An 18278-nucleotide genomic window follows, 5' to 3' on the forward strand; every position below is an offset into this window, starting at 1 on the left:
TGTATCCTTTGCGCAGGAGACTCTGCCTCTCAAAAGCCAAGCCGCGAGACAAAAGTGTTCCGCCTGGTCCGAAAATACCGGACCCTGATGGAGCAGTCGCGGAAGGTGTGACAATCGCAGGGGTCCGTCCACTACCAAGTTGAGTAGATCCGCAAACCACGGACGCCGCGGCCACTCTGGCGCCACCAGGATGACCTGTCCTGGATGATCTTCTATCTTCCGCACCACCTTGCCCACCAGAGGCCACGGAGGAAAGACGTACAGCCGAAGACGAGGGGGCCAAGGTAGAACCAGGGCGTCCACTCCTTCCGCCCCGTGGTCCCTTCTGCGACTGTAGAACCGCGGGGCCTTTGTATTGCACGCCGTCGCCATGAGATCCATGGCGGGCGTTCCCCAGCGCCGAGTGATGAGCGACATTGCCTCGTCGGAGAGAGCCCATTCCCCTGGGTCCAGCGTCTGCCGACTCAGGTAGTCTGCCTGAATATTGTCCACGCCTGCGATGTGGGAGGCCGCTAGACGGTCGAGGAACTGCTCCGCCCAGGCCATGAGACGGGCCGCTTCGACGGCCACACCCGGGCTCTTGGTGCCTCCCTGACGGTTGATGTAGGCTACCGTGGTCGCATTGTCCGAGAGAACGCGGACCGCCCGCTGTCGGATGAGGGGCAGGAATTGAATGAGAGCCAACCGGACTGCCCTGGTCTCCAGGCGGTTGATCGACCAGGTCTTCTGTTCCTGTGTCCACTGCCCCTGGGCCGAGCTTCGGAGACACACGGCCCCCCAGCCGGTCAAACTGGCATCGGTAGTGACCACGATCCACTCCGGCGACTCCAGGGGGCACCCCTGTGCCAAGTTCCTGGGGTCCAGCCACCAACGAAGGCTGAGTCTGGCCGCCGGCGGAAGGGGTAGTATCGCCTGATAGTCCTGCGAGACCGGTTTCCACCGCGAGAGTAGCGCCATCTGCAGGGGCCTCAGGTGTGCAAAGGCCCACGGCACTAGGTTGATGGCGAAAGCCATTGATCCCAGGATCTGCAGATAATCCCTCGCTGTTGGAACCGGGAGAGCGGCAAAGTTGCAAATTTGCTCTCTGAGCGTCTGGGCCTTGTCCGGCCGCAAGAAGACCTTGCCTTGAGCGGTGTCGAAGCGCGCGCCCAGGAAGTCCAACTGCTGCGACGGAAGGAGACTGCTCTTGCCGAAGTTGACTACCCAGCCGAGAGACTGAAGAAAGCCGACCACCCTGTCGACTGCTTGCTGCCCTTGAGAGAAGGTCTTCGCTCGGATGAGCCAGTCGTCCAGGTATGGATGTACTAAAATCCCCTCTCTTCGGAGCGCGGCCGCCACAACCACCATTATCTTGATGAACGTCCTGGGCGCCGTTGCCAACCCGAAAGGGAGGGCCTGGAACTGGAAGTGTTGATCCAGTATCTTGAAGCGGAGGAGCCGGTGATGGACCGGGTGGATCGGAATGTGTAAGTAAGCCTCCGTCAGATCCAGGGAGGCCAGAAACTCTCCCTGATGAACCGCCGCGATGACGGACCGAAGAGTTTCCATACGGAACCGGGGTATCCGAGGGCCTTGTTGACTTCCTTGAGGTCTAAGATGGGACGAAAGGATCCATCTTTCTTGGGCACCACGAAGTAAATGGAATAATGACCCGAGCCCACTTCTCCGGAGGGGACGGGTGAGATGGCCCCCAGGGCTAGGAGACGGTGCAGTGTGCTTTGTACTCCCACACGCTTGTGACTTGCTCCGCAGGGTGAGAAGACGAATCTTTCTTTGGGGGGATACCGCAAATCCAAAGCGTAGCCTCGCCTTAGAATGTCTAGGACCCATTGGTCCGTGGTGATGTTGGCCCACTCCCTCGAAAAACCAGGCTAGTCGTCCTCCGATTCTCGGGAGGGGGGAGTGAGCCGGCCTAACATCATTGGGTAGACTTGCCGGAGGAGCCCGGAGCCGAGGAGTCCCTGGGTGGTCTGCGGCCCCGAAAGGACCGAGTCCATGACTGAGACCTGTTCGAGGGATTTCTCGGCCCCTGAGACCTGGAACCCCGAAATCGCCGTTGAGAGCGGGACCGATTCCTGGAGAAGGAAGTAGACGGACGATACGACCGCTGGCTGGTCCTCGGGCAACCTGTGTACGGAATTTTCCCCCAGGGATTTGATGATCTGGTCAAGATCCTCACCGAAGAGGAACCTACCCTTGAAAGGTAGAGACCCTAGGCTGGATTTGGACGAAGCGTCCGCCGCCCAATTACGAAGCCACAGCAGGCGCCTGGCGGAAACAGCCGAAACCATGGTCCTTGCCAGGACTCGTAGTAAATCGTGGAGGGCATCAGCCCCGTAGGCAATGACGGCCTCCAGCCGGTCCGCTTGCGCCGCTTCTTCCGGTGGTAGTTGCTGTGAAGTCAGTAGCTGCTGCACCCACCGAAGCCCGGCTCGCTGGGTAAGGGAGCCACAGATAGCAGCACGGACCCCCAGCGCCGAGACCTCGAAAATCTTTTTGAGGCAGACTTCCAGCTTTCTGTCCTGTACATCCCGGAGGGCCGTTCCCCCTGTCACGGGAATTGTGGTCCTCTTAGTGACGGCAGAGACTGCCGAGTCGACCTTGGGTACCTTAAGCAGATCCAAGAAGTCGCCGGGAAGAGGGTAGAGTTTGTCCATCGCTCTGCCCACTCTGAGAGAGGCCTCCGGCGTGTCCCACTCCCGCACCAAGAGATGGAGGAACGACTCATGAATCGGGAACGTTCGCGCCAGAGGACGTAAGCCCGCCAGGACCGGGTCCCCTTTTGAGCTAGCGGAGGCTACGGAGGGGGCTGGGGGCCCCGGCGGTTCGACGGGCGGATCGAGATCCAATTCCTGGAGGACGTGTGGGATGAGGTCCGACAGCTCCTCCTTACGGAAGATCCGGAGCACCCGTGGGTCGTCACACTCCAGGTGCGCTGCCAGGAGCGAGTCATCGTCAGCCGTGGAGGCCGGATCGTTCCCAGGGTCCTGCGTGGGATCCACTCCGCTGGGTGGGAGAGCCAGGAGCGTCTTATGGCCACTCCCAGATGGCGCTGGGTTGGCCCCCCCCCCCCCATCAGTCGGGGAATCTTCGCGGGCGTGGGGTTCGCTGGAGCACCCCCTGGGGATCCCCCCGCCGGCTGCAGGCTTTGGAGGTACGCCTGGTGCATCAAAAGGACAAAGTCCGCCGTAAACCCCCCTGCCGGTGGAGGGACTGCGAGCGAGAGGTCCGTGGAGGGGCCCGCAGCGATGGAGGGGGACGATGGCGTTGGTATCGGCCTGAAACGCGGTGAAAAACCATGTGTGGACTCCTCCGCCTCTGAATCAGCCGCGCTTTCCAGCTCTAAGATGGCCGCCGCTCCCGCCAAAGAAGGGGGCGGGGCCTTTCCCCTGGAGCCGCGGCGATCGGAGTTGGACGGCGAAAAAGTCGGGGAAGCCGATCCGGTCTCTCCCCCGGGGAGGCCAACCCCGGAGGGCCCGTCTCGCGATCCGCCCTGCCCCGGGTCGGGGCCGGGAGACCCCTTAAAGCGCTGCATGGCGCGCGGCCGGAGACGAAGAGTCCCCTCAGCGAACCGCCCCTAGGCCGGAGCTGAGCACTGCGCGCCGCGGGAGGAGCGAGCTCGTCCGCCCAGGCTCAACCAGGCACCCTCCCCGCAGGAGCAGCAGGGGAATGAGACTTCCCTGCTGCCGCGGCCCCGGGGAATGAAACGTCGCGGGGCCGAGGGGGAGAGAGTGCGAATCGCGGCGCGCCGGAGGGGAGAGGCTGGCCCCACCAGCATCCACCTAAGCCGTCCGACGGCGACCCTGTAAAGAAAATTTCACAAAAACTCACCGCCGGAAGGGAGGAGAAGAGGGAGAAACAGGTAGGCAAGAAAACATACCCAGTCCCGCTGGCAAGCTGACTAGGACAGGGAGGCCCGGGCAGGGCTCCAGGCTCCCTGAAGTGAGAGGAAAAATTTCCCTTTCTTTTTTTTTTTTTTCTATTTAATAAATTTAGCAGCCCAGGTCCGCTTGATCCAGTCAAAGAAGAAATAGGAGAGAGTAAGAAATGTAGCAAAAGCCACACACTGGGGAAGCAAAGGTTCCCCCACTCACATCTGCTGGAGTCAGAGAGATACTGAGGATCCCTAGGGGGTGCACAGGCTTATATGTCAGCACCCCTGGAAGTTTGCTCTGACTCCATCTGCTGGACGGGGGACATAACCCACGGTCTGGACTGATCCTAGTACGTACAGGGAATGACATTTCACTTGTCAAATTATAGAATACCATTCTATTTCTAAGTTCATTCACTGAGGAGGGAGTCACGGAATGTAAATAAAATATCCAAAATTGCTCATGCCAATTCAGTCTTTTAGTCCGATCACCCTTCTGAGGTGAATCGCTGATTTGCTCAATAATGCCCCAACGCAAATCACCGAACATGTGTTGAAAAGCCAATGTGCGACCTAAGGAGCTTGTTCCTTTTTAGTAGTCAAGTAGCTACGATGTTCAGTAAGGTGAATACAGATCATCCTCTTCGTTCTTCCTATATAAATCTTGGAATAGGGGCATATTATGAGATAGACCAGAAAAGATGACCTACAATCGGTGGCAGTTGCAAAACGTATTGGGGCGGATTTTAAAAGGGTTACATGCATAACCCTTTTAAACCCGCTCCTGTGTGCGCTGAGCCTGTTTTGCATAGGCCTGGCGACACGCACAAGCCCCGGGACACGGGTATGTCCGGGGCTTGAAAAAAGGGGCGGGGAGTTGGCGGGGCGGGGCGGTCTGGGGGCGGAACTGAGGCCTCAGGCACAGCGGCCATGCCGGGGGATCGCACGCCGGCACTCGGCTGGCGTGCGCAACCTAAGCCTGCCTGGAGGCAGGCGCAACTTATAAAATAAAGGTAGGGGGTGATTTAGGTAGGGCTGGGGGCCGGGTTAGGTAGGGGAAGGAAGGGGAAGGTGGGGGGCGCGGAAGGAAAGTTCCCTCCGAGGCTGTTCCAATTTCGGAGCGACCTCGGAGGGAAAAAGCCATCGGGGCTCCCCTAGGGCTCGGTGCGCGCAAGGTGCACAAGTGTGCACCCCCTTGTGCGTGCCGACCCTGGATTTTATAACATGCGCGCGGCTGCACGCGCATGTTATAAACTTGGGCGTAGATTTGTGCGCGCGCACAAATCTACACCCGCACGTAGCTACTAAAATCTGGCCCATTATGTGGCCTGATTGTGGCTCGTGCCATTCTGTTCCTGTTATGGTAGTAGAAAAAAAAGAACAATTGCCACAGGGATAATGTCCGGCACTCTGACATATTTCACATAAAGATGGTAGCGTGGCATGGACTAAGTAGTCCTTGAAGTTTTTTCCCCAGCTATATGCTATCAAGTGTGGTACTAAAAAATAGGATGCAGACGTAAAATCCTCCAGTGTTGTAAAAGGATAGCTTTAATAATAGATGATACATGTGAAAAATGTAAAACACATACCAAATGTTCATTGGATGGTTTCACTTGCTCACACAACAACCATTGCCGTTCAGCATGAAAAGCTCGTTTGTATGCTTTTTTTATTACAGCAAATGGATAACCCCTTGCTAGGAAACAAGCACTTAAAATTTGTGCTTGAACAATGAAGTCCTTCTTATCCGAACATAACTGCCTAATATGTAAGAATTATCCCACTGGTAGATGGCGCCTAAGGTGGTACAGATGAAAACTTGAGAATAATAAAAAATAATTTCATTCCCTAGGTTTGTGGTTAAAGTAGTACCTACTTGATGACCCATCTTATAAATCAATGTATCCAAAAAAGTATTCTTGAATTATGAAATGAAAGAGTCACACATTGTTTGGCTTTTCAACACAAGTTCGGTGATTTGCGTTGGGGCATTTTTGAGCAAATCAGTGATTCACCTTGGAAGGGTGAATGAACTAAAACACTGAACACTGGTACGAACAATTTTGGATATTTTATTTAAATTTCGTGGCTCCTCAGGGATTGAATTTAGAAACAGAATGGTATTCTATAATTTGACAAGTGATGCTTATGTCATTCATTTGACGTTGCAGGAAATCACCTTATATACCTATCATTCAACAATTGTCCTTGTCTTTAAAACTTAAGGCCATCTTAAACTATTATTGGCAATGTGATTGTTGAGTAGAGATGAGTTTGACATATTTGTGGTTGGTCTCCTTTGTCATTAACATTTGTTTTTTGCCTTTTTATAATTGATAAATGCATTTGGAATGATGCAGTTATGCTATATGCTTCATATCCCCTGATGCAGAAACTGGTTTCGAAACACGGACCGTGTCGGGATGGGACTTGTGTTTGTGACACTGAAATGAGATAAGTTTTATATGCAATTAAAAAAACTATTTAAAAAAAAGTTTTGATTTTTTGCCAAATGATTAAGCATGACAATGAAGGTCGGCTGACTGGTAGTGTCTATTATGATGGCATAATGATTATATAAGATCTTGCATATATATGTGTGTGTGTGTGTGTGGAATTTTCTCTTTGGATTAAACCATTTATGATAGTCATGGAATTGCATGGAAGAAAATATTTTTATAGAACATTTTGTAGATGATATGAGTAGTGCAAATATATTTATATAAAAAAATAAAACTATTTATAGTATACATACAAATTACAATGACTAACATTGTGAAGGTTCGGTTCATTTTCGCCATAAAATCGACTCAATACCAACATTTGAACTTAAGAAAACAGCTAACACAGTCTCCCCTACATTAGCTAAGATCATAAACCTATCCCTTAAAGAAGGAAATATGCCAGATATGCTAAAAGGGGCAATTATAAAACCAATCTTAAAGAAAAAAAACAGTTACCCCATGATCCTGAACAACTACCGACCAGTCTCAAATCTTCCCTTAATAGCTAAACTAATAGAAAAAACAGTACAGAAACAACTAGCTGAACACCTAGATAATAATAACATACTATATCCATCTCAATATGGATTTTGAAAGCACTACAGCACTGAGACACTACTTCTCTCGCTAACAGATAACATTCTAAGAGGTTTTGATAGCGGTAAACATTACATTCTAATAATGCTAGACTTATCAGCAGCCTTCAACACAGTAAACCATAAAATAATACTAAAAAGACTAGAAGAAATCGGATTGCACAGCAAAACAATAAACTGGTTTAGTTCATATCTAAATAATAGGTTCTTTCAAGTTCAGATCAACAACGCATTTTCAGAAAAAGTCAATCTTAAAACAGGAGTACCGCAGGGATCAGCCCTGTCTGCAACCCTCTTTAACATATACATGATGCCCTTATATCATCTGCTAGCGGGTCTAGGAATCATACATTACATTTATGCAGACGATATTCAACTAATCTTACCAATCGAGGACACACTAGAGAAAACGTTAAACCTAGCTAACATGTACCTAGACATTATAAAACAACTGCTAAACCGAATGGAACTTATGATTAATATTGAAAAAACAGAATTTCTACACTTAGAACGGAAAAATATTGAAATCATCCAAACTCCAATAATCCTCAAAGACAACCAGAAAATTGAACTAGCAGAAAAAGTACGAAACCTTGGAATAATAATGGACCCAGAAATCAATCTAAAACAGCATATATCGCTAAAAGTAAAAGAAGGCTATGCAAAACTCATGGTACTCAGAAAACTAAAACCACTACTAACACTAACTGATTTCAGAACAGTACTTCAAGCACTAGTTTTCTCCAGCATGGACTACTGTAATGCCCTTTTACTAGGACTCCTGAATTCAACATTAAGGCCACTTCAAATACTTCAAAACACAGCAGCTAGAATACTAACTGGAAAAATGAGGAGGGACCATATAACCGAAACCCTGGCAGAATTACATTGGCTACCTATTGAACACAGAATTAAATGCAAAGCCCTATGTACCATACATAAACTAATACATGATGAAAAATTGGACTGGATAAACACAGCATTGCGAGTGCACGCCCCACACAGAAACCTTCGATCGGCAAATAAAGCACTCTTAACGATTCCCTCAGTAAAAACAGCGAGGCTAACTCAAGTGAGAGAAAGGGCCTTATCTTTAGCAGGCCCCACACTTTGGAACACAATGCCTCTAGAGATCAGATTGCAAAGAGATCTCAAAACCTTTAAGAAAAGTTTAAAAACATGGCTTTTTAAACAAGCATTTTATAAAGAGACTGTAGAATGGAAATATACAGGAATAGGCAGAAGAACACCAGCACACAGCACTATTCTAAGAATGTGCATTTTAATAATCTATGAACTCTACCTCACAATAAATGTCATTGTAAACACTATAAATATGATTTTTACCTGTGAACCGTACCTTACAGGTAGACTTAGTCATGACCTACTTCACTAAACAACCCGTTGTCTTTAACGATTTATTGTAACTGAACCTTTTGTGGCACCTTTTAGGATGTACTATAGTACGCATCCACCTACATTAATTTATGTGCCTACATGTAAACCGTTGCGATGGTATATAACTTAGTGACGGTATAGAAAAGAATTTAAATAAATAAATAAATAAATAAATATTGGATGATTGTGTAAGATATTACTGAACAAAGTTATTGGTAGATATACAACTTATAATGAGCAAGAATTTGGTGATATTCATCTGTGAGAAAATATACAGAAAAATATTTCTGATGTAAAATCAAGCAAGAATAAGCTATCTGTTAAACAAGATCTTTTTAAGGAGCTCCCTTGAGGAATCCTTCAAGTAAACGAAAGAAGGGCCTTTTTTGGATCGTATTCATCGGATTGGAATGTATGGACTGTGATGGCATCATTTTAAACGGGTCCATCTGGAAATTTGTTGAGAAATGTGGATATGGTCTCTAGATGATACCACTTCAAATAACCAGATTGGCAGAAGTGGTGGTCTGTGCACATTTGGATAAGTGATGATTAGTCTATTTTCATACAATCAGAAGATTGTGAATAAGTACATTTTTATTATTGGTAATGTACATATGTACTGTGATAATAGGTATAACAATAAGAAACAATTTAGATGATAATTCAAATGTTTAAAATAGAGTAGTTATATATAATTTTGCTAAAAATAAACAATTTTCTAATACAAGATAGTGTAGTCTATTTTTTGAGCACACCCATGTGAGTTGATGTTACTGCCATATTTATAGTAGCAAAACAAACCACATTGGCACCTATCAAATTTCCAGGTATATGCGCAAACGATTACACAGTAACACTAATGATATAGGGGTAGATTTTAAAAAATAGCGCGATCGCGTACTTTTGTTCGCGCACCAGGCGCAAACAAAAGTACGCTGGATTTTATAAGATACGCATGTAGCCGCGCGTATCTTATAAAATCCGGGATCGGCGCGCGCAAGGCTGCCGATTTTGGGCAGCCTGCGCGCGCCGAGCCGTGCAGCCTGCCTCCGTTCCCTCCCCTCACCTTCCCCTCCCTTCCCCTACCTAACCCACCCCCCCAGCCCTATCTAACCCCCCCCCCCTACCTTTATCCATGGATTTACGCCTACCGGAGGCAGACATAAATGCACGCGCGCCAGCGGGCTGCTGGCGCGCCAAGACCCGACCCGGGGGCTGTTCCGGAGGGCGCGGCCACGCCCCCGGGCCTGCCCCCCAAACGCCGCATCACGCCCCCGAAACACCGCGTCATTTGGCGACGCCCCCGACACGCCCCTTTTTAAAAGCCCCGGGACTTACGCGCGTCCCGGGGGCCTATGCAAAATAGGCGCGCCAGGGCCCTGCTCGGGTAAATCCAGCCGGATTTACGCGGGCAGGGCATTTAAAATCCTCCCGATATTGCACAATCCCACTGAAGAAGAAAATATACAGAAAAAGCATCTATAAGAAAAACTCACAAGCAGAACTTTAAGTTGTTGCTCAACGGGGTTGTTTCTCCTAATAATATGAAAGAGGATTATTGAGAATTATAGGGGCAAATTTCCAAAGCCTATGGGGTACATTTTAAAAAACAGCGCACACGCGAACAAAAGTACGTCGGATTTTATAAGATACACGCGTAGCCGCGCGTATCTTATAAAATACAGGGTCGGCGCGCGCAAGGGGGTGCACATTTGTGCAACTTGCATGCACCGAGCCCTGCGCGCGCTGCCCATTCCTTCCGGAGGGAACTTTCCTTCCACCCCACGTCCTAGGGCTTGCGCGCGCCACCGAGCCTATGCAAAATAGGCTTGGCGCGCGCAGGTTTTTTTTTTAAGGGTTACGTGCTTAACTTAAGCATGTAACCCTTTTAAAATCCGGCCCTATGCGTGTAAATCCAGGTGGATTTATGCGTGTAGGGGGGGTTACGTGTGCCAGGACTACTTTCAAAAGGCCCGGCGGCGCACGTAAAGCCCCAGAACGCGCGTATGTCCTGGGGCTTGAAAAAAAGGCGGGGCATGGGTGGGGAGGTCCGGGGGCGAGGCCGGAGCCTCCAGGCACGGCGGCCATTTGCTACTGTGCTCGGGATCATGGGCTGTCTGTCGGCCAGCGTGCGCAACCTATGCCTGCCCAGAGGTAGGCACAACTAATAAAATAAAGGTGGGGTGGGATTTAGGTAGGGCTGAGGGGTGGGTTAGATAGGGGAAGGGAGGGGAAGGTGGGGGGGGGCCCGAAGGAAAGTTTCCTCCGAGGCCACTCCGATTTCGAAGCGAACGGGGAAAGCCATCGGAGCTCCCCTAGGGCTCGGCACGCGCATGTTATAAAATCCGGGGTCGGCGTGCACAAGGGGGTGCACACTAGTGCACCTTGCGCACAACGAGCCCTAGGAGAGCCCCAATTGCTTTCCCCCTTCCCTCCGAGCCCGCTTCGAAATCGGAGCGGCCTCGGAGGGAACTTTCCTTCGCCCCCCCCCCCCCCCCACCTTCACCTCCCTTCCCCTGTCTAACCCGCCCCGCAGCCCTACCTAAATCCCCCTCCACCTTTATTTTATTAGTTGTACCTGCCTCCAGACAGGCGTAGGTTGCGCGCGCCATACCTAAATCCCTTCCACCTTTATTTTTTTATTTATGCTGTAGGTTGCGCATGCTGGCCGAGTGGCGGCGTGCGATCCCCGGGTACAGCGGCAGTGGAGAGGCCTCTGGCCATGGCCTGCCCCAGGACTTCCCCGCCCATGTTTTCAAACCCCGGGACTTACACGTGTCCCGGGGCTTGTGCGCATCGCCGGGCCTATGCAAAATAGGCTCGGCACGCGCAGGAGCGGGTTTTCGGGGTTACGCGTGTAACCCTTTTAAAATCCGCCTCCTTGTGTGCGCCGAGCTGCGCTGCCTTCCCCCGTTCCCTCCCAGGCTGCTCCAATATCGAAGCAGCCTGAGAGAGAACTTCCCTTCCCCCTAGCTGGACCTTACCATCTCTTCCCCTAACCTTTTCCCCCCCTAGCCCTATTCAACCCCCCCCAAATTTTTTGTTTTACCTTTTGTGCCTGCCTCTGGGCAGGCGCAAGTTGTGCCTGCCGGCCAATGGCTGAAATGCGATCTCTGACATAGAGGCAAATGGCCACTGTGCCAGGAGCCGCTGACCCCACCCCGCCCCACCCACTCCAGATTTATGTGCGTAACCTTTTTAAAATCCGGCCCTATATCTTTAGTGTTACTCTCTATATATATATATATACATACACACATATATCCATCAGAGAACCCTAAAATAGGGTGTTATACCACTAATATTTTAAATGATTTGAGAGATGCTTAATATTGCAAGCTTTATTACACAATGACAAAGAATATCAAAACTATTCAAAAACACATTTATATTGATCAATTGTCCCAGTCAATCATTCTTCATTCACACACTTCTAAACTCTTTATTGTTATGCATTTTATGTACTATTTTAAGTATCCACATATCATTTTTATTTAAAGCCTAGATCAAATATACTATATAATTTATATACATATAAATATATACATACATACATTCATTGACACACACATACACATAATAATCAACTTACTACTTGAAGAAGAGCAAGATATCCAGCTCCCACATTATCAAAGTTTACTTGCACGTTTTTCCATCGGGCGCTTTCATTGAGTAATAAACATTCATTTTTAAACTTCATCACTGATCCGTTGATCATCTCATCGGTGGTGGTATTAACACAATAGTAGAATTTGCCAGCAAACATATTCACTCCCATTATGCTGAAAATCAGCCAAAATATAAGGCAAACGAGAAGCACATTCATGATAGATGGAATTGCTCCAATAAGGGCATTCACAACCACCTAGTTCAAAATTAAAGAAAAAAATACCTGTAAGAATGCATGTTTAAACTAAAGAGTAAGATAGTCTTTTACTAAGTCAACATATCCAGAAATTTAAAACATGTCTGCTTCTACAGAGGGTAAAATAAATAGTCTTATACTGTGTGTTGGGAAAATTAAAGAAGAAAGCAATATATAATGAAATCAAAAATAGCAACAGAACTAAAATGTCTAGATGGTAAACAAAATGTGTCAAATATAACAAAATGAAAGACCTGGTAGTGGAAAGATGATGTCATACAGTTTGTGCACTCTAAAAAAAAATAGAGAGGTAAATATTAAACAGAAACATAATAAAGTTGACACTTTGGGGTAGATTTTAAAAAGCATTTACTCGAGCAAAACTGGTGTTTGCTCGAGTAAATACACTTTACTCAAGTAAGTGGGCTTTTCAAAATTGCTACAATATATGCCATTGAATTGTCCATAGGATTTACTCAAGTAAGTGCACTTTACTCGAGTAAATAGCTTTTGAAAATTGCTACGATAGTATGTCACATTTACATGCATAACTCCTTTGAAAATGACCCCCATAATGTAGGAGATAATAGATTACAAGCTTAAATAATAGTAATGATATGAGAACTGACTTAAAGAAAAAAATAATATAGATTATATGTTTATGGATGTAAGTTAGTGTAAGACAAAATAGATATCGCCTGAGAAAATGTTTGTATAGAATTGGAAATCTTACAAGTCAATTTATTTATGCATGGTTATGGTTGCAATTAAAACTGAAGCAATATTGACAGAGACAATGTTAACAAGACTGCACTCTGCGCTAAACTGAATTAAAATTTGTTATACAGCAGTTACCACTGAGACATTTTCTTGCCATACACGAATTTTGCTCAAATGAATCAAGTAAAATTGTGACATTTCACAAGAACTGGGAAAAGAAGATGGGAATCCATTCTTATAATTCAAGCTCCAATTTCATTCTTCCTAAATATTTCATTTCAGTACAGTGTTTCCATTTGAGATGATGGAGGGAGTAGCTCTCAAAAGCTAGTGTGAAGTGTTTCAAGCTAGTCTTATAGAAAGACAGCACTGACATTTAGTTTGCTGACCTTTAATTTTTCGTAGTCAGGAGGACTAACATGGCAACTGCACTACATTATTTCAACAATAAAACTTCTGTGTTAAATTTAAATCTAAACAATGCAAAAACTAGGTAAAGTGAACAGGAATATAAAAAAATGGATGAGCTCATATCAAATGTAGCAAATTCTGCAGATTTAGCCAGTCCAAAACTGCAATGAATCATAGCCGCTTATCAGCCATTTTGAGGAAAGCATTTTTAAGGGAACCCCTTTCATAGAAAAATATTTTAGCTGTCCAACTATCATCACTGGAAGAGTGATATACAAGGTGGTAATAACTATTATACTTTTTTCACATTACAGTGCATTACTAGAGTAGTTCTGAATAGCCCATGTTATTTGCAAGGTATGCAGAAATGTTTAGCCTGTGTATACTGCAACCAAAGGGAAACCCACCCATAGGGGCAGATTTTCAAAGCCTAAGCGCGTAAATCGGGTTATGCACGCCGAGCCTATTTTCAAAAGGCCCGGCGGTCCCGCGTAAAGCCCTGGGAAGCGTGTATGCCCCAGGGCTTGAAAAAAGGGGCGGGGCGTGGGCAGGGCGGTCCAGGGCTGGGGGCGTGGCCGGAGCCTCCAGGCACAGCGATCATTTGCCGCTGTGCCCGGGATCGCAGGCTGGCCGTCGGCCAGTGCGCACAACCTACGCCTCCCCGGAGGCAGGCGCAACTAATAAATAAAGGTAGGGAAGGATTTAGGTAGGGCTGGGGGGGTGGGTTAGATAGGGGGAGGGGAAGGTGAGGGGGCCTGAAGGAAAGTTCCCTCTGAGGCCGCTCCAATTTCGGAGTGGCCTCGGAGGGAACGGGGAAAGCCATCGGGGCTCCCCTAGGGCTCGACGCGCACAAGGTGCACTAGTGCGCACCCTCTTGCGCGCGCCGACCCCGGATTTTATAACATGCACGCAGCTGTGCGCGCATGTTATACAATTGGGCATATATTTGTGCGCGCCGGGCTGCACGCACAAATCTACGCCCGCGCATAGCTACTAAAATCTGGCCCATATTGTTTTGCATTTGAAGCTGCTTTGTACTTTGCATCTGCTTATCTTTGTGGAAGGCTGAGGAGAGTAAAAAATAGTGTGCACCTGCTGTTTTCCCTTCCCTGACCTAAACATGCCTCCAGGGGCTCCTCTTTTTAACCCAACTAGTCATTGTGCACTGTGGAAGCCAGTTTGTACTTTTAACTGGGAAGAGGGCAATTTTCAGTCAAGTCATTTTACCAGAAAAGAGAGTTACTCATCCAAGTCAATGGCTTTGAAAATTTGCCTCTATATGATTATATCAGCTTGATGATTACCAGGGTGGTTATTTTCACCATAACTGGTCAAAGTATGTTGTGCTATTGTGTAACAAGATGCAGCTGTGGAAACAGAGATTGCAAAGAAAGGTGATTATCAACACATCACTTTTCTGATAGATCTATGGGACACATAACATAGCAGGGATATGTCAGCTTGTCTGTGCTGCTGAATGTAGAAAAGATGCTAAATAAAAATTACTGCAGGGAGTTTCATGGCCTCCATGATGTGAAATCCATGGGGTTTGTCAACAATTATCCAATTCTAAGATTCTGTAAACCATAAAACTGCTTTCAAATATTGTTTCAGACCATGAGCACAACAAATCTATCAAGAATTAAGTTGTGAAATGAAGTCTTCAGCAAATATAACAGAAATGGTGCCTAAGAGGTTAAATAGCAGGAGGCTAGATTAACTCTCAAACTGCAGTGTCAGATACTGATCTCCAGTATTCATATTTCTGATTTCAAAACATTGAGCAAACCTTGGGGCCTAGATACAAAAAATGTATTAAGAATTATGCACATGCAAACTGCTGTTAACATATATATTACACTCTAAAGGACCCAATGCATAAGACAATCTATGGTGTTTAGCATATATACAGGTGCTTCAAATTTTAATGTGCCCACATATGCTGAGCAAGTGCACAGAGTACTAACGTTATTAGCCATTAGTATGTTATATATTAGGATCCACTGACTAGGGGCTAAATTTATACACATATTTAACACACTAATAGAGTCATTTATCAAAATGCATTATGGCGTTAACGCATGCATTAATGTCATAATACATGCAATAATCGTGTTACTGCACAACGCGAATGCAAATTTTTTGAAGGGGTGGGACTGGGGAGGGGTTTGAGTGGGATTAATTAAAATGAGGGGCAATATCTTACAATGCAATACCATAATGCATGCTATCGCACATTTTTAATGCCAGAAATAACTACAACTTTTTTCCTGGCATTAAGCTGTGCGATATGCCCAAAACGGACATAACGTGATTTGCAATAAAGATTGCAAATTACATTTGGCCATTTCTGGACTTGGAGAGGGGAGAGAGGGAGTGGAGTGGAGTAGAGAGAGAGAGAGCATCTGGAGAGGCTGTTACAGTATTCAACTATTTATATTATTACTATGTTGTCTCGCCCCAGCTTGATGGTACCCTGTTATAGAGTTCATGAAGCTAGGGCGAGAGAACACTGTAGAAATCTTATCTTTGTGAGACTTTCTTCACTCCAAATGGCGTAAAATCTTCACCAAGGTGTATTGTGCTGTTCGTACGTCTCACTCTGGATGTACAACTGGCCCCTAAACCAGGGCTTCCTAAACCGGTCCTGGGGACCCCACAGTCAGTCGCGTTTTCAGGATAGCCACAATGAATATGCATGAGATATATTTGCCTAACCATGGAGACTCAGTATATTCAGATTTATCTCATGCATATTCATTGTGGCTATCCTGAAAACCCGACTGGCTGTGGGGTCCCCAGGACCGGTTTAGGAAGCCCTGCCCTAAACCACCACCAACACCTCACCTGGAGCTAGTAGCTAGCCCTCCTGCACCCTACGTTACACTACCTAGGCAAAGTGCTATGTTAGCGTGTGGTGCAATAATCCTAAAATTACCATGAACATGCCCCTTTTTCTTACCATGGGCGTTGTCCATAAATTTGCTCCCTTCAGCATGCTGTAGTAAACTACTAACACAACAATTAGGTGTCAATGTGCTTGCATGAGTGGGATGTTTGAAAGCAATACCCTCTTTATTCAGGCAAGAGACTGAGAGTGCAGAATAGATACAGAGATAAGCAAAAATTAACCAGATACATTTAACTGGCTAAATTTGCAGGGATATCCAGTGGTGTGGACACAATACTGAATATCCTCCATTATCTTAAAGTTAGCCGGAGAAGTATATTTGGATAACTATAGTGCAGATCTTCAGCTGTCCTAAAATTATCTGGCTATGTTAGTTGAATAACACTGAAAATCATCATTTATCTGGCAAACAGTGTTCTCTCGCCCTAGCCCTAGCTTCATGAACTCTATAACAGGGTACCATCAAGCTGGGGCGAGACAACATAGTAATAATATAAATAGTTGAATACTGTAACAGCCTCTCCAGATGCTCTCTCTCTCTCTACTCCACTCCACTCCCTCTCTCCCCTCTCCAAGTCATTCTTTATTGTGCGATGGGCCATTATCGCACGCAATAAAGCCCTACCGCATATGATACCGGCCGCATCATGGCGGTAAAATGCTAATTAGGAGAAGGGGAGGAGTGTGAGCGGGGTTTGGGCAGTGTTAGGCAGTGTTAGGACCTGGTAGTGCTTTGAGCAATAATGTTTTACACATTTTCGCCAGCAGCACCGTGGGAAATAACACCACCTTTTCCCATGGCGCTAAGAAGGCGATAGTGTGTAGTGTGGCCGCACCACCGCAATGCAGCCAACTGCACACTATTGCGCCCCCCCCCCCACCCCTTTTCTGGCTGCGGATCATCATTCTGCTATATGAATGATGAATCTAGGCCTAACTTAGCCAGATAGCCGACTCCTCCTCAGAACATCCTTGATCCACCTCCGAGTTAGCTGGACAACTTTTTATCCAGCTAGAAAGTAATCCAGCTAACATGGTCGGGACAGTGGGCTTTTCAAATTCTACCATTTGTCTGGCTAAGTCCGAATTTTGTCGGACAAATGGAGCTGAATATTGGCCTCCTTGTTGTGACAGATGAGGCTCATGTGCCTAGTACTCCTGACTTTGCTGCCTAGTGTGTAGTTGGAAGACAGTGAGGACATGCCAACAAAATAGGGATGGAGGACAACACAGTGTGTATAAAGGAAAGTTTTGTGGCTTGTATCTAATGAATCCTATCCATTCTTGAAAGGGACAGCTGAGAAACAATGGAGATTAGCATTTGTGTAGATAAGAACAAATGTTTTTGTTTACTTTTAGATGCATGCTGGCTTTGCATGCCAACACTTCATTCTGCCTTGCAGTTACTAAGCCTCTGGCAGTTTCTTTTCTGACGGCAGTAAGAAAATTTTAGCATGTGTGCAAGTGCTGGTGATTTTCTCACTGATTCCTACGGAACCAGAGCAAATAAGCCCTTGGGTTCTAGGGACTGGTAGGACTTTCTCTTCTGGAGAACATCATGATAATACAGGCACAGGCTTGGGGCTGGATTCAAGGCTGGGAGCTGGATATAGGCACAGGCTGGGAGCTGGATACAGACAAGAACTGGACTACACAAGGACAGGAAAGAACAAGCAACAGTAAACAAAAAAGTCCAAGCAGGGCACAAGGCTGGCTAGATGAACCTAGAAGGCCTGAAGGCCGCAAGGCAGGACAGAGACCTAGGAGGCCACTGAATAAGGCAGGAAGACCCAAGAGGGTACAGAGCAAGGCAAGGAGGCCTGGAAGGACACAGAGCAAGGCAGGAGACCAAGTTAGGCCATAAGGCAAGGCAGGAGCCCTAGGTAGGCCACAAGGCAGGAAAACAAGTTGAAGAAGCATGGACGGTCAGGTCAAGGAGCCGAGATGACTTGATAAAGAGGCAAGGAGAACTGGACAGGCTTGGTTAAGTAGG

At 47.0% G+C, this 18278-nt stretch overlaps 1 protein-coding gene across 9 annotated transcripts in view; it reads right to left on the bottom strand.

The window, feature by feature from the left end:
• LOC115093628 (sodium channel protein type 2 subunit alpha-like) overlaps window positions 1-18278 on the bottom strand; it is a 523144-nt gene that overhangs the window by 102496 nt on the left and 402370 nt on the right. For all 9 annotated transcript variants that reach the window (XM_029605666.1, XM_029605660.1, XM_029605661.1 and 6 more), the window contains one exon: window positions 11971-12243. In XM_029605666.1, coding sequence (XP_029461526.1) covers window positions 11971-12243 — 273 coding nt within the window. The remainder of the gene's footprint in view (window positions 1-11970; window positions 12244-18278) is intronic.

This window comes from Rhinatrema bivittatum, chromosome 6 (assembly GCF_901001135.1).
Source record: "Rhinatrema bivittatum chromosome 6, aRhiBiv1.1, whole genome shotgun sequence".
NCBI classification, from domain to species: domain Eukaryota; kingdom Metazoa; phylum Chordata; class Amphibia; order Gymnophiona; family Rhinatrematidae; genus Rhinatrema; species Rhinatrema bivittatum.